At 41.1% G+C, this 25,821-nt stretch overlaps 1 protein-coding gene across 1 annotated transcript in view; it reads right to left on the bottom strand.

The window, feature by feature from the left end:
• nectin3a (nectin cell adhesion molecule 3a) overlaps window positions 1-25,241 on the bottom strand; it is a 37,619-nt gene extending 12,378 nt beyond the window's left edge. The window contains exons 1-3 of the mRNA XM_067595125.1: window positions 25,077-25,241; window positions 21,364-21,609; window positions 3,463-3,810 (exon numbers count right to left, since the gene is read on the bottom strand). Of these exons, the coding sequence (XP_067451226.1) occupies window positions 3,463-3,810; window positions 21,364-21,609; window positions 25,077-25,140 (658 nt within the window). The 5' untranslated portion in view covers window positions 25,141-25,241. The remainder of the gene's footprint in view (window positions 1-3,462; window positions 3,811-21,363; window positions 21,610-25,076) is intronic.
• Between the last annotated feature and the right edge of the window lie 580 nt (window positions 25,242-25,821).

Genomic DNA, 25,821 nt, shown 5'->3' with positions numbered 1-25,821 from the left:
TCTCACTGAGGTGTTGAGCCACGACGTGCCGCCGGAGATCTGGTGACTATGAAGGCCGTAGCCTATGATTCACATCATTTTCACGCTAATCAAACCACTCAGTGAGCCCTCGTGCCCTTGTGAAAGTAACATGAAAGATTATGGGTTTATCGTTTATTGCTATATTGTGTGCTTTTTTTCTTTACTGTTGTACTACATGTCTCTGTCACGGGAAACTGTACATGTGCGCTGGAGCTTGTGAAAGAATGATGTTGAACTCTGAACGCTGCCTTATATAAAGATGTACTTATCTTATGTGCCATTTCATAATTAAGCAGGTTAAGCTTTAGCTAGTTTAGCTTGTTTTTTCAGAGAGGTTAGTCGACTTATGTAAGCAGGACAACCAATCGTTAAAGACTCTCATGTTCTTTGGAACTATGAAAAAAAAAAAAATCACTATACCTCTCATTCCCTTGAGATGGTAGACTCCTGTGTTGGAAGGTTATGTCTCCATATATAGTCATAATATATTCATCTTCAGCCCTCAATGCTTGTGGGTGTTTGTTTCTTGAGTGCTAAGTATTTGCAGGCAATTTCCACAACACCCTGTGAATTGGGGCATTGTCATCCTGTCATCATTGTCATCCTGTCATCACTGTCATCATGGAAGAGAGACCACTCCCATCAGGATAGAAATGTTTCATCCTAGGATAAAGTTGATCACTCAGAACAGCTTTGTATTGATTGACCCTTTCTCCTAAGGGAAGGATCACTAGTCTAGTTTCTCGTCTCCCTCTCTGGAGGGACCTAAACCATGCCAGCAAAATGCCACCCACAGCATAAGAGAGCCACCAGATCCCCTCGCTGTAGGGGCCAAGCATTCAGGCCTGTACCGTTCTCTTGGCGTACACCACACATACACTTGCCCACTTGTCAAGCATATGGTGAAGGATGACTCATCTGACCATATCACTTTTTCCACATCTCTGTAGACCAGTGCCTGTCTTTTGCACCGCTGAACTCTCGAATGTGAATTCATCTTTGTAATGAGGGGTTTATGCACTGCCACCCTACTATAATATCCCTCTCTATGCAATTGTCGACGAACTGTTCTTGCTGACATTGACATTCTCAGTCACCTGAGGAAGAGTTGCTCTTCTGTTTTACCTTACATATCGCACCAATGCCCAAGAATCAAAGTCATCAAATGTGCACTGTCGACCATAATTTCCGACCCTATTTAATGAGATATTTCCCATGGATCTAGATGCAGATGTCATTTTAGTCTCTGTTCCTATTGAAACACTAGCCAGTCGAGCAGTCTTTGTGACTCAAGCTCCTGCTATCCGTGCCCCGACACTGAACCCTCTTTCAAAGTCACTTGGATCTTTTTCTCTTGCCACCTTGATACAAAATCAGAATCAGCTGGGCCTGCCACAGAGCATGATTGGATGTTGATTGCTTAATTGTATCATGCAGTGTACCTGTGTGGAAGCATCGGCATTCATTATGTTTCTCCACTCAATTATTCATTGTCTTATTATTGTCTTGTGATACTGATTTAACTGTAATGCTGTTATTGACAACGTTTCTATAAAGTGTGATGTCCACTGCACCTGGTAATTGTTATGATGTGTATCGTGACTTCATGGGTTTGAGCCTTTGTTCATTGCTTTGGTTCAGTTCATTTGAAAGGAATGAAAATGAAGTCAAGTGCTCTGTCATAAATCTCAAAGTATAAATATGGATCAAAACTGTGAATTATGAGTTGGAAAAAACAACTGAAACTGAAACAAATACACGCAAAATAACCAATATTCAGTATATTAGAACAATATGTTAATCAAATCTGGTTTTACATTAATATATTCTCCAGAATGTTTCCGGACGCTGCTGTTGCACCTTGTTCTCTCTCTAAACAGTCTTGTGAAAAAGGTAAGAGTCAACCCAAAACAAAGCAGAGATGAGAAAGCACTTTCTCACTGCAGCCTTGGGAATTTGAATCTGCTGAGCTGAGGTCTTGTAATTGTAAGAAAAATACCCTATGGGATAACCTAATTCCCACATGTCATGTATCAAATTGCCCAGAACATACATTTCTACTATAATCACACCCTAATTACATCTGAATTGTAAAGGAGGCCTAAGCATGTGTTTGTGAATGGGTGTGTGTATATATGTGTGTGTGTTAGTGTGAAAAAAACCACACCTGAGAAGCTGCTCAGAGAGGAGAGCAAGGTGTAATTGAACTCTGTGAGGTCCCAGACACTGTGGCTGTCACAGCAGCACTTAATGTACCACTCATTAGTCATCAGAGTCTCCTTTGGTCTCTGGGGGGGAGACGAGAAACTACTGCCTATAGTGCAGTCTCCTCTCAGCACTGCCTGAGTGCAATCTAACCACCCATTTAGGCCTTGAAACATGCTCTGCCCAGAGAGAAAGTTCAACACTCATGGCTCTCACAGAGGAGGGGCTATTGTGTCCATACAGTGCAGAATATGGATGTACACATGACTGCACAGACTGTATAACATCATGTATGCAATACCCTGGGAAATCAAAAATAAAAGGTTTTTCACTCATATAATTAGCAATGATAAAGTCTTTTTTTTTACATTTATTACATACTGTGTGGCCAAGTTTTCTTTGCTTTTTGTTGGAGTTATCACAGAAAGGCAACCAAAAGCACCCCAAAGTATAGTATTTTTTTAATACACGTTTTACACTGCAGATTGCAGAGTGTACCATCTGCTTGTTCATTGCTCCTCCTGAGAGCTTTACAAATGCTGATAACTTAGCCTGAGAAACACAGAGCCCAAGTTTTAGCGACAATTACTGGGGCTGAGGATGAAGAGGGCACAACCGACAACAACCTTCACTACCTAAAGGAAAATAGCTGCATATTGTACCATTAAGAATAGCGCTATATATATATGAAACTTTTCCATGCAGCTTGGTTGAATGTAACCGAATTTCATGAGAGTTACTGTGCATCACACCCTACAATTAACTTGTTGTTGCATGCAACTTAATTGCAATACATTGGGACTGTCCGTACTTTCTGCATTCTGTTTATGTGTTTGCACAAGTACATGCTGTAGTCTGCAACTTGCATAAATATGTAATGGGCTTTACTGAGGAATGATGAAAGATTTCTAAGAAGAAATTATATTGACAAAATATATAAAAGAAGTGACAAAGCACTTTTTTTTAGGGTGAGTGACAGTGCAGTGAGTAAGATGAGTGGGACCACACCGCAGCAACGTAAACAGCTGCAGATTCCTACTGAGATTTAAATGTACATGGCATCTGTCCAGGTAGTTATTTTAAAGCTAGGTGGATTCGGGGAGTACTATTCCTGCTGGGCAAACACTTAGTGGCTCAATCACGACCAACGATGTCCTGCTTTGAAAAGTAAGATTAAAGACAGCACGAGGAAGCACTCAACACGATGAAGATGAAAGTGACACAGGTCTACTTTACCTAATACATTAACGTAGGCTGATGCTTGTGTATTTCCCAGAGGAAACGTCGCCACTTTGCAGGTGTACGACCCGACATCTGCGAAGCCGACTCCTTGAAGGATAATGGTGGCGTCTCGTATGGAGGGGGAGACGAAGGAGATGCGCTTGGAGTACTCTTGAGAGATGGAGATTCCTAATTCGGGGTTGAACACTGCCAAGGTAATGGTGCCTGAAGGGAGACGACGTTCCCAGGAACTCTGTGTGAGACTGAGGTTGGAGCCCACCTCTATTCTGCAGCCCAGTGTGATGTTCTTCCCCAGCACCGCATTCACTTTCTCAGGAACAATCACCTGGTTACTGCTCACACCTGCCGAGACAAAAGGATAGAGATTAGATTCGAATAAACAATGGGAACACACCATTGTTGCAGCTATAATTAAACTTGATTCAAAGATTACAGTTTTTGTTCTCTGGTGTCTGGCGGTGAATTAAAATCTAGATGATAGGAGTAACATGTAGGTACGGGACTATTTTCTCCTGAAGTCGTATTATATGGTTTTGCAAGAAAAACGTGGATTATAACGTCAATGAAAATGTGGTTTTCTACATGAGAAAATCATGAAATAGATTGCAATGTAATGATTGTGCTCTTTTTCTTCATCTTTTGAAGATCAGGACACAGAGCGGAGAACAGGGCTGTTCCTCTGCAATGACATGCTGTCAGTGATTTAAGGACCTTGTTTCCCTGGAATGTACATACACAAGAGAACAAACATTTGTCTTTTTTGTAATACTCCTCAACAATTTGAGCCACTATGTCCTACTGCAGTAGCTCTCCTCCTCACCATGACATGTCATTTTTTTTTAAATGTTAAAATTAAATTGCTGGGAATGTGTCTCATAGAGGTCTGGATACTGCTCTGTCACAATAGCTTACTCCTGTGACGGCTAAAACACCACTGAGGCAGACATGCTGACAACAGACAAGATGATGTGAGCGAGGGTGTAAAAAAAAAAAAAAACAACCTGCTTCTCTGGAGCGTCATGTAGTCGAGGATAGTCATGTTGATGCTGGGATATAGGAGAGTGGTGTATCCTGATGCGATATGGTGCGTCTAACTGCACTGATGCGCATGTTACTGGGATTACATTTGTTTTATTGTTACTAGTGCCAACTGAAAGAACCATACACCAAAAATATTAGGTTTTCCTTATTACAACCTCAAAACGTTTATATCAAAGCAGTCGTCCAACTTATATTCTTATTAAAGTCTTGATTATCTTTCTACAAGCTGCAGTTATGAATTCATTCCCCTCACTCATCGTCAATATTACTAGTCCTCCCATAGTCACACTAACATCCATTATTTATTTCAGACACGTTTATTCCTCGGGTTGAAAAAAAGACCAGACTTCATCTGTGCCACTCTGCTTTCCCTCTTAATAAGCAACACACATTCACCGCAGGACACTCAGACTGTCCCTTTTGCTAATTATCAGAGCACCTTTCAAGCAGGAAAGAAAAGAAACAACTCTGGACCGAGATGAAACAAAACGTGGAATTTGATGGTTTTATTCCTTCTTTTTATGAGGCCCTTAATTTCACTTAAGCCCACCGCAGGTTTTTCTTCTTTTTTGAGGATGATAGAGTTATTTTTAAGTAATGCAACATGTAAACTCTGTGTAGTACATTTAAGGCTCCTTTGATGGCTGTAAATTATTAATGTCCTGAAGTCTAAGACGAGATGAGCACGTGACACGAGCGAACAATCACGCTTCGACTTAAATAAAGAGAAAGATATCCACGTTAAAGATGATGTGATTTCATGTTAATAATGTGAGGACTATATGTTATAGTTGATGGCAAAAAAATTACCAGCTTTGTGGGAATGAATACAGTATCTTGGAAAACTAACCTGAAATAAATCCTAAATTACAGGTTATGGCTGCAGCTCTGAATGGAATAAAAAAATCCATCATAGGCTCAGGTTTTTTTGTGAGCACAATAACACATGAGTCATTGATAGAAACGCTTGAACACTTAAAAAAAAAAGAGTCTATACAAGGATTTACAACACTGGTCAAGACTGAATTGTAGAGTAAATTCACATTAAACCTTGTGAAAGTGCTTATTTTATAGGTAACGTGTAAAAAGGCTGATTTCATTCAAAATATTCAAACCATACATCTCAGCTTTCTTGACATGGAGGCAGTCAAGAGTAAGCTATATTTGGGAGCCATAAATTTCCACTTTGTACATAGTCTCGGATGTGTATGGAGTAAAGCTTATAAAAGTGGTCCTCTGGCTGATATTTTGAGTCTTTGGCATGAATGCGAGCGGTAAGCCACAGCAATGCTATCTTGGTTTGTGAGGAATATAGCCAAGGAGGCTGAGGCTCCTTGTGCTCCATTACGTCCCCTGTAATTTCAGTGATTACACACACACACACACACACACACACACACACACACACACACACACACACGGTTTCTCTCTTCCAAAATAAGGAATAAGTGTGTGATCTTATGTCTAAGAGTCAGGCATTTTGTTTGAATGGCTGTTGGATCCTAAATGTATGTTGCATTGTGTTGTGAAGTTTCCTGCTGTGCTATAATACTCGGGCAGGGTTTCCGCCAGAAAACTTGTTAGACCCAAGGGGCAGGACAGGGGGGGCGCAGAGCACGAGTCTGGCCCGAAGTTGTCGTTAACTTCAGGGCTAACCCCCTTCACCTCAGCTGGGTGGCGAGCAAGATAGGGGAACTTGGCAACACGTTTTAGTTTTAATAAACATCTTAAAAATGCATTTTAAAAAAGAATTCTCCGATGCTTCGGCCCAGCTGGGAGTCAACTTAGGCCCAGCGGCCCACCGGGCTCGCAATACACTGGCGGAAACCCTGCTCGGGCTTTCCTGTTTGTTTTTTCCTCTGCTCAGCCTGACCCACATTTTCAAAATATTTTCCTTGTATTTCTTGACTTACTGTTTAAACTAATCTGCACTGTATTTAGGCTTTTAACCTATTAACCTAAAGCATTTAATTCGGGCTGCCTTATATGCCATTCACTTGGAAAAGTCGCATCTCTCCACAATAATTTAGGGATCCGTTTACATCTTTTTTTCCCCCACTGTTGATTCATGAGCTGGTCTAAAAAAACCCTCACACTGCTATAATGCACTTTGCAGTGCATGTGTTGCCCAGTGTTTGCATTGCGTCTGCCAGAGTCCTCTGGGTGCACTGGTGTGGGGGAGAATCAGGGTCAGAGCTGTGTACGTTACGCATTCTCTACTTCACAGCAATCTGAGTTGACATGACAGCTGTTTGTTGTCACCTCACCAGTGCACCTTGGTTGTTCTACTTGACAAAATATAACAAAATTATACCATAGTGACAAAAGCTTGACTGTGAGGTAAATATTTACAAACAGACTGTATGTATATAATTGGTACAAGAATACAGATGCAAGAATAATATATCTGCAGTAGATGACTGATACAAATCCTCATGCAGCACCGGTTGCCTGTGTAATAAACTAACATGCTTGGCATGCATGACATTGTGTTGATGCATGCAGATTGCAGACACGTGTCTCAGACCAGGCCTCTTCCGAACATGCTCCACATACTGCAGCTACCTGACACGACACTCCAACTGCTACCGTACGTAGTTTGTCTATCTCACTGTGTCAGCTTTCAGGCCTGTCAAAGCATACGAAGAAACTGGACTCCATCCGTGCTATGTTCTGTTTGTTTTACAGTGAGCATTTGGGACTAAGTAGGAAAGCAGGGAGAGAAAGGGGGGAGTGCTTAAAGTGGGCTCCACCCTTACCGTTAGGGGAGGAGGCGAGACAGATGGCCTCTGCATGGGATACCTACAGCCAGGAGGAGAGTGGGGAAACTTGGCACCGCTAGCAGAGACCATGAAGAACACGGCCAGCGCTCGCAAACTAGAGCAGCGTGAAATATTACCTAAAATACTGCAGGCAAATGAAATGTAAACAGTGTGTTAGAAAAAGCTGTCATGCTGTTTCATCAAGGAAATAGGCATACAGCTGCAGAGCTCAGGACCGTCATTAGTTTCATTACTGGTTATCCGTCTTAACCAGCAAACCAACAATGTTCAGAATTTTAATGCGATTCACAGGAAAAACTATATTTCGGTTATGCTGCGTCACTGTTTTAATGTTCTGCAACCCATTTAGTTGACTCAAAATGTGACACCCTGCCCCGAAGAACAGGAACTGCCCTTGCCTGCAAAAGTTAACTAGACTGAAGAGGAGTAGGCTGCACTTTTGCCCCTTTTTCCTTGAGAAACCCAAGGAAAGAATGAACTCATGGGAAGGATATGCCTGCCCTTTGAAGAAATGCTTCATATTTGTTTCTCTCCCTCCTGACATCACTAATTGCGACAAGCTGCTCGAAAGACGCAATGCTAAATCAAAACCTTCCTCTTTGCCTGGCAACTAGCTTAAACACTCCACGTAGGCCGCTTGATGAGCCAAAATCTCCACCTACTCAGACCTGACCTAGCTTCAGCCCTGACCTCCCAGAGGAGGCTGTCTCCTGGCTGGAGATCCTTTCAGTGAAGCCTGCAATGCATGTCAGAACTGCGTGAGACAAGAGGGATCCGAGGCCAGAAACATTCATAAGCAGCAACAAAATAGACAATATGTCATGTTCATGTAGACAAACTCCATGCATAGATTATCATGTCAAACAGCACTCATGAGGGACTGATCTAAAGACCTCACAGGAGAAGAATGCAGACATGAGATCTGTGCAGCAGGGAGTGTGGTTTAGGACTACAGCAAGAGGAAACGCTGAATGCTCAGCATTCAGAAATGAATGAGGACACAAAGCAAGAAATAGGGCAGCTATTGAGAGGAAATTCAGGGATGAGGTGGACGGAGGAGAAACTGTGTGAACTATCATTTTTACAAATTCCTATGAGTACATGACAGGCAATGAGTCTGACAGATTGTTCTGTTTACACAGACTTGAAAGTTTCTGCTTTTTATATCTTTGGCTATTGCCTCTATTAGTTATGATAACATTGCACTCACTAAAGCAATGGTTGAGATCTGGGAACGCAGCAACAAAGCTACAACCAAGTCCAACCGGGCACAAAATATGATCAGACAGGTTGTCAACAAGCCAACAGTTTAGCAAGATTATCTAAGCCAAGTTAGCACACTCGTAATGTTGATTATTACCCCTCATTGCACAGGAAAACTGGGTGTACTATGCAGAACTACATAAGTGCAGTAGGTCAAAGTTGAACCAGGAATCGGGTCTATAAACTGGGATGGATGATTACAACAGAAAGTTTGGGGTCACTATTTTACCATCTACCTTTGTTTTATCTCCCAAATAAGTTTGGTTAACCAGGTGGTTTATTTAAATCCTGATTCATCATCTGATTGTTAAAGTTTCTTGCCCCGTCGTACCACTTACTTTGGAGAATGCAATGTTATTACTGACAGAAAGGATGTCCAGACCTGCAAACATGAGATCCAAGTTATACTGAACTAGACTTATTCTGAGAAAAGAAATTAAACGCCAAAATGCCGTTTTGAGGGATTAAACTTGGCATTAAACACTCTCTCCTCGTTAACATTTAACTACTGCAGCAAAACTGACTCTGCCCTGTTTAGTGACATCATACTGAAGATTTACAGGTAGTGGGCAAAAAGTTTAGGGTGGGTCTAGCTGTTTCTGTCACTCTCCAAAGTGCTAGCCTAGACTTAACACTCTTTCTCGCTTCAGTAATTTTCAAATGTGTGTAGGAGGTAGGTCCGGGCTGAAGGGCAGTGTCTCATCACTGTTTAATGAGTTCAGCAATTCACACTCCTTCCAGGCACTAAAGTCCCTTAGTCCAGTGTGGCCCAATGGCAACATTAGCTGACTATTAAACTTCCATCTGATTGTCAAGGTCACATTTCAAAACGTCCATTAACACACTTTCTGTGCTGGATAACAAACCATTTTTATCATCTGAAAAACTCTGCCAACCTCACACAGAGCAGCACCCAAACTGAATCCAATAAATGACTGATGAAGTGATTTAGTCGTAAAATAATCAATTATTCAATGGAATTTAAGAGCCCAAAACAACAACATCAACAAATCCTGACCTGGTCCAAGCTCTCCAAGAAGAAAAGCAAAAAAAATAGTTAAAGAGTAAGTAAGTTAGAGAAAAGCAATGGAGATTGACCTTCCTACTTTTTCTGAGTCATCTGTGCCTTTAAACACTGCAAACTCAATGGAGTCAATAGGCAACGTAAAGCCATTTGTTTGGTATTGTTACCATCTAAAGAGGAAAAAAAAACAAATCACACAATGCCTATATGCGTAACACAGCCTTTGCACTATTGTGAGGCTTATAACTCTGACCCGATCAGTTAAAGACAGGATAGGCTAAGTGGTTTATGTTTTATAGCACGTCTTTATCGTAAGGAATATTTGTGCAGTGTGACAAAAACATTAGTCTCTACACCAACTCTAATCTACCCCCTTCCTTCCTAGCATTGTATCCTGTGAGGGTGTGAGGTTTTTTCAGTGGGCTAATTCATGGTGGAGACAAACACAGGCTGACAGGCCTTTAAAAAGAGGCGGGCGGGCCTCATTCACATGTCACTGTCCTCTTCAAAAACCTTTTCTCTTTCCTCCCCCATAGCGGTGGGGACTTCTGTGCCCTTCTCGTCCGAGTCACATTTGATTAAAGATCGGTGCTTAAAAGAAAAACATCAATACTGTTGACAAACAAAGCGTCAGGATAGGTTGCAACCTCTCTTCAGAGTCAACTGCAGCTACAGTTGTAGGTCTTGTGAAGGACAATGTCTGCCACTGTGTACCAAAGAAACACAAACATTCCTACAGCGTCCCGCCTTATTGTGTGGGACTTGTTATTGTTTGATGTGTGGGTTTGTGGTATTTTTAGTTATGTGCACACAATGCTATGGACTGAAAGATGGCAGTTATTTTGTTTTTCCACGCAGGTAGATTAGGCTATGTGTGAGAAAACATGCAATTATGGAATAGGAGAGACCATTTTCAAAAGGCACAGGCTGTTACAGGAGGCAAGAAAAGGCATTTTTCAATCTGCCTTGATAGTCTTTCTCAATTAGAGCTTAAGTGTATGACATCCCTGACACGTTATTGCTAATAGAGAGTGCACAACAACTGACATCACACCACAGTGTTGTTGAAAATTGCACTGCGGAAGTGCTGCAAACCACTCTTGTACTTTTTTTTAGGTGGCCGAGTGTTCTCAGAAACTCCTTTTCTTGTCTAAAAAAAGTTGACAGCCACAAATTGTTAAGACATTTCCTATATAAACCAGTTAGCCTTGTTTAATTAATTTCAGTAAATTATTCACAGCATCTCCTAAAATCTACTGTCAAGCCAAACAAAGGCAGCACTGACAGGCCATCTGGTGCTGACATGAAAGTCTAAGTCTCTACAACAGCCTCATAATAAAAGATTAACTGTTGAACATTTGCTTGACTTTGCCTCACTGCAGTTCCACCCCTCCTGAAAAGACACCACCCACCAACATGTCCTACACAACTGTGCTCCCAAACATTTTGGGAGAGAGCAGAGAAATGCAGTCTCCTTAACAATGATCAAGTGTACACCCAGAAATGTGCAATATAAACACACTTATGAACCAGATGCCATTTCAGAATGATACATTGTGCTTAAGCACAGGCTGATTCACCAAATTCAAACAACTTAGTTTGGAAAATACTGTAATTTTCTGATATAAAATCTTATAAACCTAAACATAATTTTCTTTCATTAGGACAGAAATAGATCTGGCCCATGTTGGGTGGGGGTGGGGGTGGGTGGGACTTTGCAGACAAGAGAGGAAGGGCTCTCTACTAATCACAGACTCCACTGCCCTTGACTGAGTCTAAATGGGCTACTGTACTTTCATTAGGCTGATCTAACATAATGGAAACATAGTTTCCCACATGCCACAGAGACCCCAGAGGGAACGAGACTGTTTTTCTTTAAAATGATTCCCATGATTGTCCAATTTTAGATTTCTTGCACGACGCCTTTATCTGCCAACAACATGTATTTTTCAAGGATTTACAGTGTGTCAGTGACTATCACATGTAGGCTACACATACTGCATATTTATTATCTGGAACTAACATAGATGTCTTTTATATTATTGGTGTAAAAGAGACGGAGCTAATGGTACTCATGGGTGGTGAACAACAAAATTTTATATAACCACACCACTATATTCAGCAGGACAAGTACGACAGACTACGAGTGAACAATCGTCAGTTAAAAACCTTCTATTTGAACATATTTATCGCCCTTTTTATTGATACAAGAAAAAAGCAACTCTATTTGCTATGTCTAGTCAATGTTTTCTCTTTCTCTTTCTCTTGGTTGACTGCTTTGGGGCAGCAGCGTTGAGAGGTGGGGGGGGGGGCAAAACTCTGGAGAGACTCAGCAGTTCAGCACTTCTCTGTTTAGGAGTGGCTGAGATTGACACTAAAATGAGAATAGCTGGTCCACCTTAAAGGTCAGTCACCGTAAGTGAGCCTGGTCAGTTTAGGCTAACCCATTGTTGCTAACTTCAGGGCTAACCCCCTTCAGTCTTCCAGCAGTTGGGGAAACAACAGATGTGACTTTTCTTCATTTTGAGGACCTGCAGCATTTATTAACTGATACACTGTAGCCTGTACTGTACATTTAGTGCCAGACTGGCAACTTACTATTAACCTTTTCCTCTGATCTGCTCGTATTCACCGTCACTTTTCTGCCGCACGCTGTCTCCACTCGCTCAACCACACACACAATACGCACTCATTATGCACTGCCCTATTCCTTAAAGTCTATGTAAAGCAATAATAAATGTGTTCTGGGTTTTTCACACCACAGAAAAATGTCTTATTAACCACCCAGCCAAATTTGATTGATTAAAAAAGATTGCAGAATATAAAATAAGTTTCAAAATTGTGGAAAAACAAGCAGTATTCTGACCAGCCTGAGCCTCTGACAAATGCTCATGTCGAACTCCCTTAAAAAATATAAAATTTAAAATAGGCCTTGTTTGTTGTGTAAGACAAGCAACATGGATGATATTTCAAAAATAAAGTAATGCTAGTAAAGTAATGTTTAATTCAGCACATATTTTGTAGGTAAATGTGGACTTACTTCAGTAAAAATGTAACTTATATGAGTAGTTAACATGCGATCCATCATTATTATGTTAAATTGTCGTTTTTTTCAATGAAGTTCGATATCAACGTTACTTCTTCACTGAGAAGCGCTGGCGAGGGGATGAATGTAGCAGCCACAGGAGTACCAAAAGCACCGGAGTAGCGTCTGCATCGCAGACGCAGAGGCAGCGAAGGTGACACTGGACAGAGTGGCAGCCACATAAGCGTGGCTCCTGCAGCAGTGCTGCACCAGCAGCAGGCATGGATATATCCTCTGGGTGAACTGGAGCTTTAATACTGACTCTGCTTGTCAACAGATGCTTCAGCTGGGTTTGAAATGACACCTTGAGCACTATCATTGACCGAAAATGGCCCCATTCACCACTAACAGCTACTACCATGACACTGGCGGCTATCAACCCGGCTACGCCAGCCAGGACAGAGTGTAAACAAACGGGGCAAGAGAGGAGTGCTAAGGGCTATGAAAAGACTAACTCCTCATCGGCTATCCCTACCCAGCATTTCCCTCGCCAATGTATGGTCTCCAGTGAACAACATGCATGAACTGCCAATGCAGATCACCACTCATAAAAGGATTATGGACTGCATCGTCATGATTTTTACGGAAACATGCTACATCCTCAGGGCAGATATAACAGTTAATGACCCTGGTAAGACCAGAGGGATGTGGGGGACTGTGCATTTATGTCAACAAAGCTTGATGCACAGACAATGCAATTATCAAGAGGCACTGCTCTGCTAAACTAGAATATCTTACAGTTAACTGTAGACCTTTCTATCTGCGCAGAGAGTTTACATCTACTGTTTCGACTGCAGCATACATCCCCCCAGAAACTAATGCTAAGCTTGCAATGAAGGAATTACATGCTGCCATTAGCAAACAACAGACTCCACACCCAGCTGATGCTGAGGTGCTCTAGTTATTATATAGTGTTAGGGGAGGGGTCGGGCTAGTCACCCCTCTATGTCATGGATCCACCATTTCAAGCCCACCCAAAAAATCCTGTACACAGAAATGGTGACAAGCAGTTTAATGGTCTAACTCCACAATTCAGAAGTACATAGTTCACAGTCTTTTCACAGCTCATTGATATTAATGATCGTTTGAAATTTTAGCAGCAGTGCTCATAATTCTGCAGCGGCGCACAAATATAGGGGAAACTGCTGCTAGTACTTTGAAATTTGTCAGCACATAGGTTGAATAGTGACAGAAGGGAGTAGGTGTGATGCAGGTTTAAGTGACATTATTTGTGCAAATTCAAATTCACTTGCTTGTGTTTATTTAATACTATATATTGTTAAAATAACTAATATACATGGATTTGGGGAATAAAGGCCACATCACCTGTAAAAAACACAAGCAGCAATATAGAGTTAGAGAATAGGGAGTTATATGTTTTGCTATAGGTTATAGATACTATTTGAATTAGTCTTAGTTAGGCTTTGCTGTTTTACTAATATTTTTGTTTTTGGATTTGCCAAAACGTTTCGAGGTTCGAAGCAGCTCCTTCCATAGAATATGGATGCAATATTGATTGAGTAATGTGCTTTGGGCTTTCTCAAGCAATCAACACCACTGCACATGTCAGCAATCACCACTTCACGACAGGGGAGGAAGTAAAGCAGCCCAACAAAAACCTCTGTGCTGTGTGTATCCAGTGGTCAATAAAAACAGTAGTTTGGTTAGTGTGGCATTCCACCAGCATTATCCTGGTCAGAGGGAAGTTCATTTTCCTGGCACACCCACTTTTCCCGGCACCAAACTCTCACCCTGTTTCTGCAACAGATTAAAGTGGCACTCTTGATTTACACTTACCACCCACTCTGAACAGTGGGAGCAAGGAGATTTGGTGCACAGGTCACTTGGGACACATAGTTTAAATAAAAATATCACAGCTGACATCTATAGTGACCTCAAAGAAAGCCACAGGTACATATATTTGACAACATACCAGGCGAAACCTTTAGCCCACTCCTCAATGATGACATTTTACGCCCTACATCCTGTGCAACTACTGTATTTCTCAACTTTATTCAATGGAAGAATATTGACAAAATGTCAAAAGGAAGTCAGGTCTGTATTAGTGATATATACTGGCCAGAAATGAGAGAAGTCCATCCCTTTCTAAATCTACAATGTCCACAGAGATTCAATTTGCTAAAAGACTAAAAAAGCCAGTAAAAAAAACATCCAAGTGTATTTTTCTGAGACTTAGGTTACATGTCTGATTTGACATGGTGTTCCCATAATATGAAGCTCACTTGGATTTAAAAGACCAATATTCTGAGAACATAAAAGGCAGTTGTACCCCATTTATTGTTGGTCTAACAGCTCTGGGCTATAAGATGCAATGCAATCCATGCAATATCTGATATTCCAACATTGTTTTTCCACCCTAAATAGAACTGGCCACTTGTTTTGTTATGATCCTTTTCACAATCCAAGTAGAGGCAAAAATAGCAACCACATTGAACTATCATGTTTGTCAGCAGTGAGCAGTAATCTATGACTCTTCCAAAGTGTGACAGCAGCTAAGCTGTTAAAAAAAGATAGTAGACTGTATGTTTTATCATCTTTCATCGATACTAAATTGTAATTAAACCTGTAGTCTATTTGCTCTTATTTACAGCTTTAATCAAAAATGGGTAGTGTATTCAGCTTTACAGTCTATTTGAAAATAAAGAAAGCATCAGCAACTAAAACAGAAGCATGGAAACTTAAGTATGGGTGGGGGTAATGTGGACATGTGAGGTGTAGCAAGGATGGCAGGGCAATATAGGATAATTTGGCTGAATACATGCAGGGATATAGTTGTACAAAGTCCTATTCAAGACATTACTGCAATATATTTGCATCAAGGACCAGAGCTGCCTAACAAGCTAAATCAGGGAACTCCAAGTTAGGGGACAAGCCTTTTTTCCAGGGTACAAATTGCATGAAGGACCACTCCTTAAATCCTAATACAGCTTTGTCACAGACAAACAGTCTGCATTTAGTGATGTAAGTGTTCCTGACTGAAATACAGGAATGAACTGCACCCTCACTAACAAGAGATTGGCTGGCTGATTCGACTGCTTTGGACTGTCACTCATGAGCAAGTCCATTATAGTAAATAATGCATGCAGTGAACATTTCCTGCTCAGTTATGGTTTTGGACCTGTTATCTCGGGATAATAAATGCTATGCTTTCTGTGTTTCCACTGCTTCATTCAGTTGCGTGTACAAATGGTTATTTGTTGATAAGCCTTAACAGAAGCTTCCCCTCAAATAGCGAAGACTAGATCAACTTTGCAGGAAGAGATTAAAACTGTTATTAACAAAAGCCACGACTGTGGTTGACTGACTTTGCTGAAATTGCCCAAATATCTTGAGCCAAAAGTCTCTTTTTGTTCTAAACACATATCACAGATTTGGAGACTAAATAAACACAGTGCTTAGAACTAGGATGTGGGTTTGTGTAATACTGACAGCACGCTACCAAATTCAGATGGCTTCACATCCAGGCTGGACACAGAGGGCAGATGAAGTATCCAAGTTGCAGGTGTGACAAAAGCAATGAGAGATTCGTTCCATCAGTGACAGCATACTGCATGTCATTGGTAAATGAGACAACACCACTGATACCCCACAGACTACAGTCAGCATGGCCCAGTATTTGACTGGTGGGTGTAAATAATCTCCCACTTGGGTGGTAGGGGTGTGTCAATGTATACAACTGACTGTGTGCTCATCTCAAACATTATAACCACCTGACAGCTGAATGAGTGAAACAAATAAGGCTCGGAGGGTGAAAAGCAGCCACACCTGTTTCCCATAACCCCGGTGCACTTCTCCTGGGGTATTCAACTGCTGACTGTGCACATCCTGCATGTATACCTCTTTAATATAGACTGTGAAGCCACAGTGTATCCAAGTGACCCTAACCTCGGGCACATACTGTGATCTGCTCTTTCAGGGGAAAACCTTGACTGCTGAAAACAGCAGGCAAAAAAGGGTTTTAAAGGTTTCTCTCTGTTCATTCACAGTAGGTAATTAACCATGGAAATATCTGGAAGCCATTTATACAGCGCAGTTTCCTATGACTCAGTGATTGAAACAGTCAGTTCCTGTCTATGCTAGATTTACTCAGTAAAGACATACAAGCTAAGGCACATTGAAAAAATAGCTAATATTAGCATTCTTTATGTATTTTTCTGCCTTTTCCTCCCAATTTTGAATGGTTAATTACCCATGCACTGTGGTCCTAATGACTGCCAACTCTCAATGTTGGCCTAGGGAGGAAGTAGACACAAAATAATTGATACTACCAGAAGCACTGTGAATGGGTTGGGTTAAAGGCAAAGGCTAGCGTGATTCTATATTTGTGTCATTGTCATTAAATCCCATGCAAAGACCAAAATCAACATACATTAGTCTGTCTCTCAATACTTTCCAATTTCCCAACCCTGTCTGTGGCCCTCAGCATCACAAATATAAAGGGTTTTTTTGTTTTTTTTAAAAAGCCAAGTTATTTCCTAAAACAGTGGGCTACAATACAACAGTGTGGCTAACTGATGTGTTTTTAATAGTTTCTAGACAACTATGGAGGTCTGTGGCACCTAGGAATAAACTCTATCAGGCTTTGGCTACACAGACAATTCTTATTAGTAGGATCAATACATTGTTGGTTTTAGTCTTGTCATGAGATTTATTGACAATAAGAACCAGTCTCAGGTACAGTAAAGGCCTTGAGATGTTAAGGTTTAAAATTGAAAATGACTCTATTAGAGTTTAGAGAAGGGCTGTGACTAACGCCTACTTTGATTATTGATCAATCTGCCGAATAATCAAATCCTCACATTTAAGAGGCTGCAACCAGCAAATACTTGGCAGTTTTGCAAATCTAGTTAAGATTACAGCTGACTGGGGTTAGATTAGGTGAAGGTTTATGTTTATGGTGAGAATACAGATGAAAGTTCAGTCTCTGCCCATTACTGCAGTGAGACTCATAAGAATGCAATTTAGCCAGCCACATGTTTTCTACAATCCACATGGAGTCACCAAGCACTTTTTTCTTTTAAGACAGGAGCTGCACTGAGAGGGCATATCTCCCATAGTTCACTCTACCGCACTGTTTCATTATAATGATCTGAGTCACAGCTTGAAGCTCAATTTGACCACTCACATAAGAACCCCCAGTTACAAAGTATTACGCATTTTCACTTCCTAATTTAATAGATTTTATCTGTCACATTTTATGAACAGCAATAAACACATTCAGAAATCTCTGTTTATTAGAACTAGACAAGTGAGTTAAATTATGAAACTGGTTACTGGAGACGGTCCTAAATGGACCAGTCATTGATGCTCATTCCTATTGAAAGCAGTGAACTGAAAGTGATCTACAACTGACTGCGGTGTCACAGACATTATTGTCCTCTTATTTATTGCAGTTACAGCCACGTCCAGAGATAAGCCAAAACTGGAAGTTACAGCTCTGAATTCACTAATGGACCACCGGGGAACAGCTCGCCCTACAGAGCCTCTGACAGTCACATCTGTCGGGGGAAGAGGAAGCAAAGAGTGGAGTCAACAGAAGCTGGTGACCACAGCCTGCTCCCTGAACCCCACACACTGCCACCATGTCCCACAATAAAGCAGCCCACTCATCTGCTGATGGCTTTCCTTCAAAAGGAAAACACAGCATGCATTTAATGTGGAGGGGTTTTCAGTCTGCTGCCTCACAACTGAGATTTGAGATCAAATAAGAGGATCGGATGAATGTAACAGCTGCGACCCACAGATGTGCATCCAAATGCTAAAAACTTACATTTAAGTCAATTCTTGCGTAAAATTCCAACAGCAAATAACCAGTGGGGATAATAAACCCCAGCCCTCACCCAAAGTTTGCCATATGGTGATGTATTTTGTCACTGGATTACAAGTCAGTATACTTTTCTAAGTTATGTTTAACAATATCCAATCATCATTTGGAAAAAAACATGGTAAAATATCAAGTGAGTCAAGTAAAATTCATTATCACAGCAAGTTTATATCTCACTATATCTCTACATACATGTATATAACACAAATTTTGTGTTCAAATTGACGATAACATTAAATGATCGCCTCCTCCAAACAAAAGGTCACAAAGAATAGCCTGACCTGATCTGCCCTTCGTCATACAGTGACAAATCTGTAACTGTTTGGATTTTCAACGACAAACGTACTTTTTCTTAAACTACATCTCGTTGCTAATTAATAACCACTGAAGCACATTAACCTCTATATGGACCAAATTTTGCTCTGTCAGTGCACTGCTTTTTCAAATCTATTTCTGTTTTGAGTCTGTAATTTCGGTGGCTCCATTACTACATTATTTATTTAGATTGTGAATCATGCAACCCCAAGAGAAGAAACCACAAAACTATGGTCTTCAATTACAGACCTCACAGCCCATAGCCACGCCTTAAATGAATCCCCTCCTCACAACCCCTGTCTACACTACAGGGCATCAGAAAATGACACAGTCAAGAAAACTGACATCAAAACTGTTTGTGTCACTATGTCCTAAGTCACTAAAAACATCTGTGTTACGCTAAACACACAACAGAACGCCCAGGCCGCATGGGCTCCAACCATATGCTACTGACGGAAAAGAAAAAAAACTGCACAGATTTTTGTTCCAAACACAACACCTGGAGATTCTGCTGGTTAGTTTGTCCTCTGTATTAATAATCTGTGAATTTGGTTGTTGAAGTAATTGGTCTGAATGTGAACCTGCATACACATGGCACCGAACAGCACATGTTTGGAAGCTAATCAGCTTAGTTTACAAGAGTGCATTGTTTATCAGTTCTCTGTGTTGATTTATGAACCAGTGTTTTGTGGTTACAGACTGAAAAGTATGATGTGAAGACAGCTGTGCAAAAGTATGCAAGTGCGTGTGTGTGTGTGTGTGTGTGTGCGTGTGTTTAAGCAATACAGAGATGACACCAGCGGCAGCAGTAGAGATACGACAGACTAAAGCCAGCTCCAGAAATTAACGTGGCCAATATATCACAGATGTTATGGACATATACTGCATGTTGACCGATAAATATCAGGAAATAGCAGTGCAGAGGTGCCAAAGATGTGTTTGATAATAAATATCTTGGTTACAATTCTGTAAAAAACAAAAATGTTTGATTGTGTTTGTATGAAAAATATGGAGATCAGAAGATATATCTTCACTGGACTGTCAAATGTTGATATTGGCCACAAAAATCCAGTATAGACTGTGCTACACAAGCTCCACTACACTTTCAGCACTACTTTAGTAATCAGGAATCTGATCAACAGAAAATCAATTGTTTGGAGTCCTTTTTTTGTGTTAAAATGTAAAAAAATTACATAGTTCTTGTTCTCAAATGTGAATGTTTACTAGTTATCTTAGTTCTTCTTTGATTATATAGTGAATATCTTTGGGTTTTGGACTGTAGATCAGACAAAATAAGGCATTTGAAGGCATCACCTCGGCCTCTGAGGAAACATTGTTTTCTGATGTTTTATAGACCACGCAATTAATTGATTAATCAAGTAAATAATCAGAAGATTATACAATTAACTATTAATTGCAGCCCTATTAGTATAGGCTTTCTGTATTTGTTATATGGAAAATGTTTATGCTCCTTTTTTTTTTTAGAAACTGCTACTGCAAATCTGAAAAGTTTTTAATTGACCTTCAGGTAAAAAAAAAGGTGCATTCCTAGGCAGTATTTACTTTTCTATCCATCTGTCTCTTCTTTTGTCTTTGCAGGCCTGTCATCTATTGTAATCCCAGCTCAGTATAGGGATACAGCAAAGCTCTCCAGCTGCACCACTCGGGTCGGTGTGAAGACTGCAAGGGGCTCCGGCTGGCATGCAGCCCAACTGCAGGTCAATACTTCCAGAGACTCTGCGACTGCAGTGCCTCCCTCGAAATATGTCTTCATTTCCCCTGCCACCCCTCACGCCCAAAGCGCAGGAGCCTGCTCAGCCTCCCTTCTCCTGTATCACATAACGTTTATCCCCCCCCCCATCTGTAACCAACCACTTGGCAAACTTTTCACAAAAGAACCATAAGACACCCAGAATGCCCTTTCTCGTTTCTATTTTGGTACACCACGAATCACTGGTGCCTCTCAATGAGTTGCTGGCCATATGAGTGGGAGAAACCAGACGGTATTTCCCCTTCACTCTCTGAGTAATGTTAGCTATGATGTGACACACTGGAAGTAATGTTAGCTAGAAAATGTGCGCATAATTACCAACTAATCAGTGCCGCGCTTAAAGTTATCTCCTGTCCCGTGTAGTCATTTGGGCTGAACATTTCATTGAGTTAGCTTGTGTGTAATAAGCAGTTTCTCTCTGTTGTAGAGACATTAACATTAACTATTGTTGGTGACGTTAAAGGAGTTGAAGTCAAATGGGAAAGGCGAGCGAGGTTTAGCTAACGGTGAACCGACGCCAGCAGCTACTTTCCTAACGACGTAATGTTAGGATAACTGTCCAAAGGCAAGAACCGTTAGCTTAAACAAAGCTAGCCGGCTTTCATCGGAACATATCCCACTTCAATAAAACAAGGACTAGCCGGTTTTGGCCATATTGTATCGGTGACTAACGGTGGACAGCACTGCGAGCAGCTCCGCCGCAACTTCTTTGAATGGCCTCAAAAAAAAAGAAGTGTGTGCGAAATGACAAAGAAACCCATAACTCACAGGTAAGTCCGTATAAGGTGAGAAGTGATGTTAAAAGTCGCAGTCCGTTTGATGGCAAAGTCCTCCTGAGCGGTGATCTTTTCTCCATGATTCCTTTCTGTCTGTGTGCGCTTTGGCACTGTCGGATCCGTCCCTGCTCTCTCTGCTGGCTGCTGGCTCGTGCTTCTGGTGGAGCTGCTCTCCATAGCGACCGATCCGCGTGGGCTGTACCACTCCTGCAAGACAACAAACAGACACACACGCAGCCTACGCACGCACGCACGCACGCACACACGCACACGTCCCAATCATTCCCCATTCTCAGTTTGCTAATGTACAATTTTGGGGTACTTGTACTTTATTTGAGTATGTCCTGTTGATGCTACTTTATACTTCCACTCCACTACATTTCAGAGGGAAATATTGTACTTTCTACTCCACTACATTTATTTGACAGCTTTAAGTTCCCTTTCAGATGGAGATTTGACACAATGAATAATATGACAAGCTTTTAAAATACAACACATTGTTAAAGATTAAACCAGTGGTTTCCAGCCTTTTTGGCTCTTGATATCTTACAAAAAGCAGTGTGTAGTCGAGGTCACATTTCAGATGTCTGTGACAGCTCCACCAAATAGTGATTTTTCCCTCTGAACTTCTCACATGATTTCATTTTAATAAATGTTCCAATGATCCCATATTTCACCAAAACTCAAAGATCAGAGAAAAATTCCAAAACCTGAAAACAGATTTGTGTATCAGAACTTTGTTTTTTCTTCTTTCCTCTCCCATTAATCATCTCACGACCCCTCAGCTATATCCAGTGACCCTTTGGAGGGGCCTAGCCCCAAGGTTGGAAACCACTTGACTGAATTAGCCAACTGTATAAGTAGTTCAAACTAGCTCCACCTCCAGCAGCTACAACAGTAACATGCTGCTTACACACTGATGCTTTAGTATTAGTTATCTAATGATGTCATATATAATAATACAAAGGAGTACTTTTATTTTAATACTTTAAGTACACTTTGCTGCTAATACTTATGTACTTTTACTTAAGTAGGATTTTTCATGCAGGACTTTTACTTGTAATGGAGTATTTTTACAGTGCTGTATTGGTACTTTGACTTAAGTAAAGCATCTGAATACTTCTTCCACCAGTGATGGTAACTTAGCGGTACATCTGTTGAAGTAGTAATAGTAGTGATGCTACATAAAGTGGAAGAAGTAGGGCAGTAAAAAAGAGGAAGTTGAAGAAATAGAGATTGCTTAAATAGATTGACATACTGGATCCTCATGCATATTGCTTCCTGAAAATATTTGAGAGGACTTTTGCTGTTAAGTAGGACCAAGGCTGGATTATCATTAACCACTGACAGGTGAAGTGAATAACATTGATTATCTCATTATGATGGCACCTGTCAAGGGGTGGGATATATTAGGCAGCAAGTGAACTGTCAATTCTTGAAGTTGATGTGTTGGAAACAGGAAAAATGGGAAAGTGTAAGGATCTGAGTGACTTTGACATGGCCTGAATTGTGATGGCTAGATGACTGGATCAGAGCATCTCCAAAACTGCAGGTCTTGTGGGGTGTTCCTGGAATGCAGTGGTTTGTACCTATCAAAAATGGTCCAAGGAAGGACAACCAGTGAACTGGCAACAGGGTCATGGGTGCCCAAGGCTCATTGATGCGCATGGGGAACAAAGGCTAGCCTCTCTGGTCTGATCACACAGAAGAGGTACTGTAGCACAATTTGCTGAAGTGCCCATGCTGACCCCTGTCCACTGCTGAAATTGCCCACAATGGGCATGTGAGCATCAGAACTGGACCATGGCAAAATGGAGGAAGATCGCCTGGTCTGATGAATCAAAGTTTCTTTTACATCATGTGGACAGCCGGGTGCCTGAGTGTTGTTTACCCGGGGAAGAGATGGCACCAGGATACACTCTGGGAAGAAGGAAAGCCAGCGGAGGCAATGTGATGCTCTGGGCAATGTTCTGCGGGGAAACCTTGGGTCCTGGCATTCATGTGGATGTTACTTTGACACGTACCACCTACCTAAACAGTGTTGCAGACCAAGTACACCTCTTCATGGCAAAGGTATTCCCTGATGGCAGTGGGTTCTTTCAACAGGATAATGCACCCTGCCACACTGCAAAAATTGTTCAGGAATGGTTTGAGGAACATGACAAAGAGTTGAAAGTGTTGCCTTGGCCTCCAAATTCCCCAGATCTCAATCCAATCAAGCATCTGTGGGATGTGCTGGAAAAACAAGTCCAATCCATGGCGGCCCCACCTCACAACTTACAGGACCTAAAGGACCTGCTGCTAACATCTTGGTGCCAGATACCAGAGGACACCTTCAGAGGTCTTGTGGAGTCCATGCCTCGACGGGTCAGAGCTGTTTTGGTGGCACGAGGGGTACCTACACAATATTAGGCATGTGGTTTTAATGTTCAGATCAGTGTATACTTTTATTATTTCAGTTTATATTGCACTTACAATACATTATGCATATCCTTAAATAAAATTGTGCTTAATCAGATTACTGCAAATTAATTACTAGTTACTTATACAGACACAATATGCAGAAAGTGAGAGAAATAAGGGGGTCAGTAGGAGCGCACGGCTCATTTTTGCCCCAGGCCCTTACAGGGTTAATCTGACCCTTGAGAGGACTGAGTACATAAGTGGATAGCTGTTAATTATTTACATGGGGATTATAGAAAAGTCTAACATTGTGTGGATAAGTAGAGGATCCTTTTATTCCCAAGAAACACTTTTAAGATCCAGCATACTAAACTGAGACCATTAACTGTACAAATAAATGTTTTAATCATGATTATCTTCTTCATGGCAGTGACTGAACAGATGAAGTCTCCTTGAGTGAGACACTGAATCTTTATCTGTTTTCGGCAGGCCTCCTGGGTTTTTGTGAGGAGACTTGCAACTGTCACACTGTGGTTACACTGTCATCTCTCAAACCACTTAACCCACCCTACTTTATATCGTTTCATGTGCAGTTTTCTAATTGTTTGCCGATATAACTGTTGTTTTTCAGTCTACACATTTGGAAGAGCTTGCAGACTCCCATAGCAGGTTCAATCGATTAGAATGCGGCTACCATTTAAAGCCACAGCTATTATCACGTCATGCTAAGTAGAGTAAAAATATAGAATTATACACGTTTTTTGAGCCTATTAAGACATAATAGGCATATTTATCGTCAATTGGAAGAAACCACTAAACAGACCTAAGTCTACCTAAATGAGCAGACAACTAACATGATGATGACAGTCTGTGATGATGGTAACCAGTGTTATAAAAGTGTGGTGAAAACAAGGAAGTGAATGTGAAAGTTAATATAAACTCCAGGAAAACAGCTGCTGAAGGACAAAGAAGTCACATGCAACCAAAGCATCATTGATTTCCGTGTTTGAAAATGTGTTTTCTCACCAGCTTCAGAACAGGAACACTGTGACTATACTGTTCTAAAACAATGTGGTAATGAAACTCTTTCTTGCATTGTTCATCTTCTTTGAGATAATTACAGCTTTTAGACTGACACATTCAGGAATCCAGCGTTGTGTGCAGCACAGTGTTATTATCATGCACTGTACTGTACCTTGAACAGACAAACTTGCTCCCTCAGCAGTTTTAGACATCATATTTATTCACTGAAGATAAGCAAAAAAATGCTTGTTTCAATATGGTACGCTCATGCTGAGATACCTATTTCATTCTTCTGTGACGTCTTCATAGCCTGTATTAGCTCTGAGTCCTCATCAGGGGACATGAACTCTGCAGGGCTCTTCCATCTCCTTCAAAATTGAACCTGCTCCCTCTCCAGCGCTACAGCTCAGCTTCACTGTGATTAAAGCATGACCCATGATGTGTCACCACACTATACCCCCTGCCTTTATACCCTCTGGTGGTTTATTTATATCCTCAAAGAGCTATAAATCCCCAGGTGAAAGTGCTGCCCTTTTCACCAATCAATCTCCCCTCCTGGGCACTTTGCATCGCAACAGAAAAGTCAGTGCAACGAGGAGGCTCATATATTTATGACATGATAAATCACATCTTATTTTCTTCCACAAAACATTTAATGTGTTAATAATGCTACCAATTTGGGTGAAGCAGCTTCAGTTCAACTTTTTCACACCATTGGCATAGATAGTTGAGCTGCATAAATGCTGCATAAATACTCAAGCCCCCTCAGTAGCACTAAATAGTTTATGAGCATTTATGGCCCATGACCTTTGTAATTGTGGTTACCTCATTGAGGGTTTATGCTGCAAAAATACTTCCCTGTAAGCATTATTACATTTTCTTCCAGGCAGGCAATGCTGCACTGGCACCACCTCCCCTGTGACCAGTGGGTGCACATCCACACAGACTGTCTGGGACATTTGGTTTTACAGTCTGTGAAAACAGCCTTTGTTAAACACAACATTCCTCTCTAGTCACACTGGTG

Source organism: Thunnus thynnus, chromosome 7 (assembly GCF_963924715.1).
Source record: "Thunnus thynnus chromosome 7, fThuThy2.1, whole genome shotgun sequence".
In the NCBI taxonomy this organism is placed as follows: Eukaryota; Metazoa; Chordata; class Actinopteri; order Scombriformes; family Scombridae; genus Thunnus; species Thunnus thynnus.
This window is presented reverse-complemented; position numbering and strand designations above follow the sequence as displayed.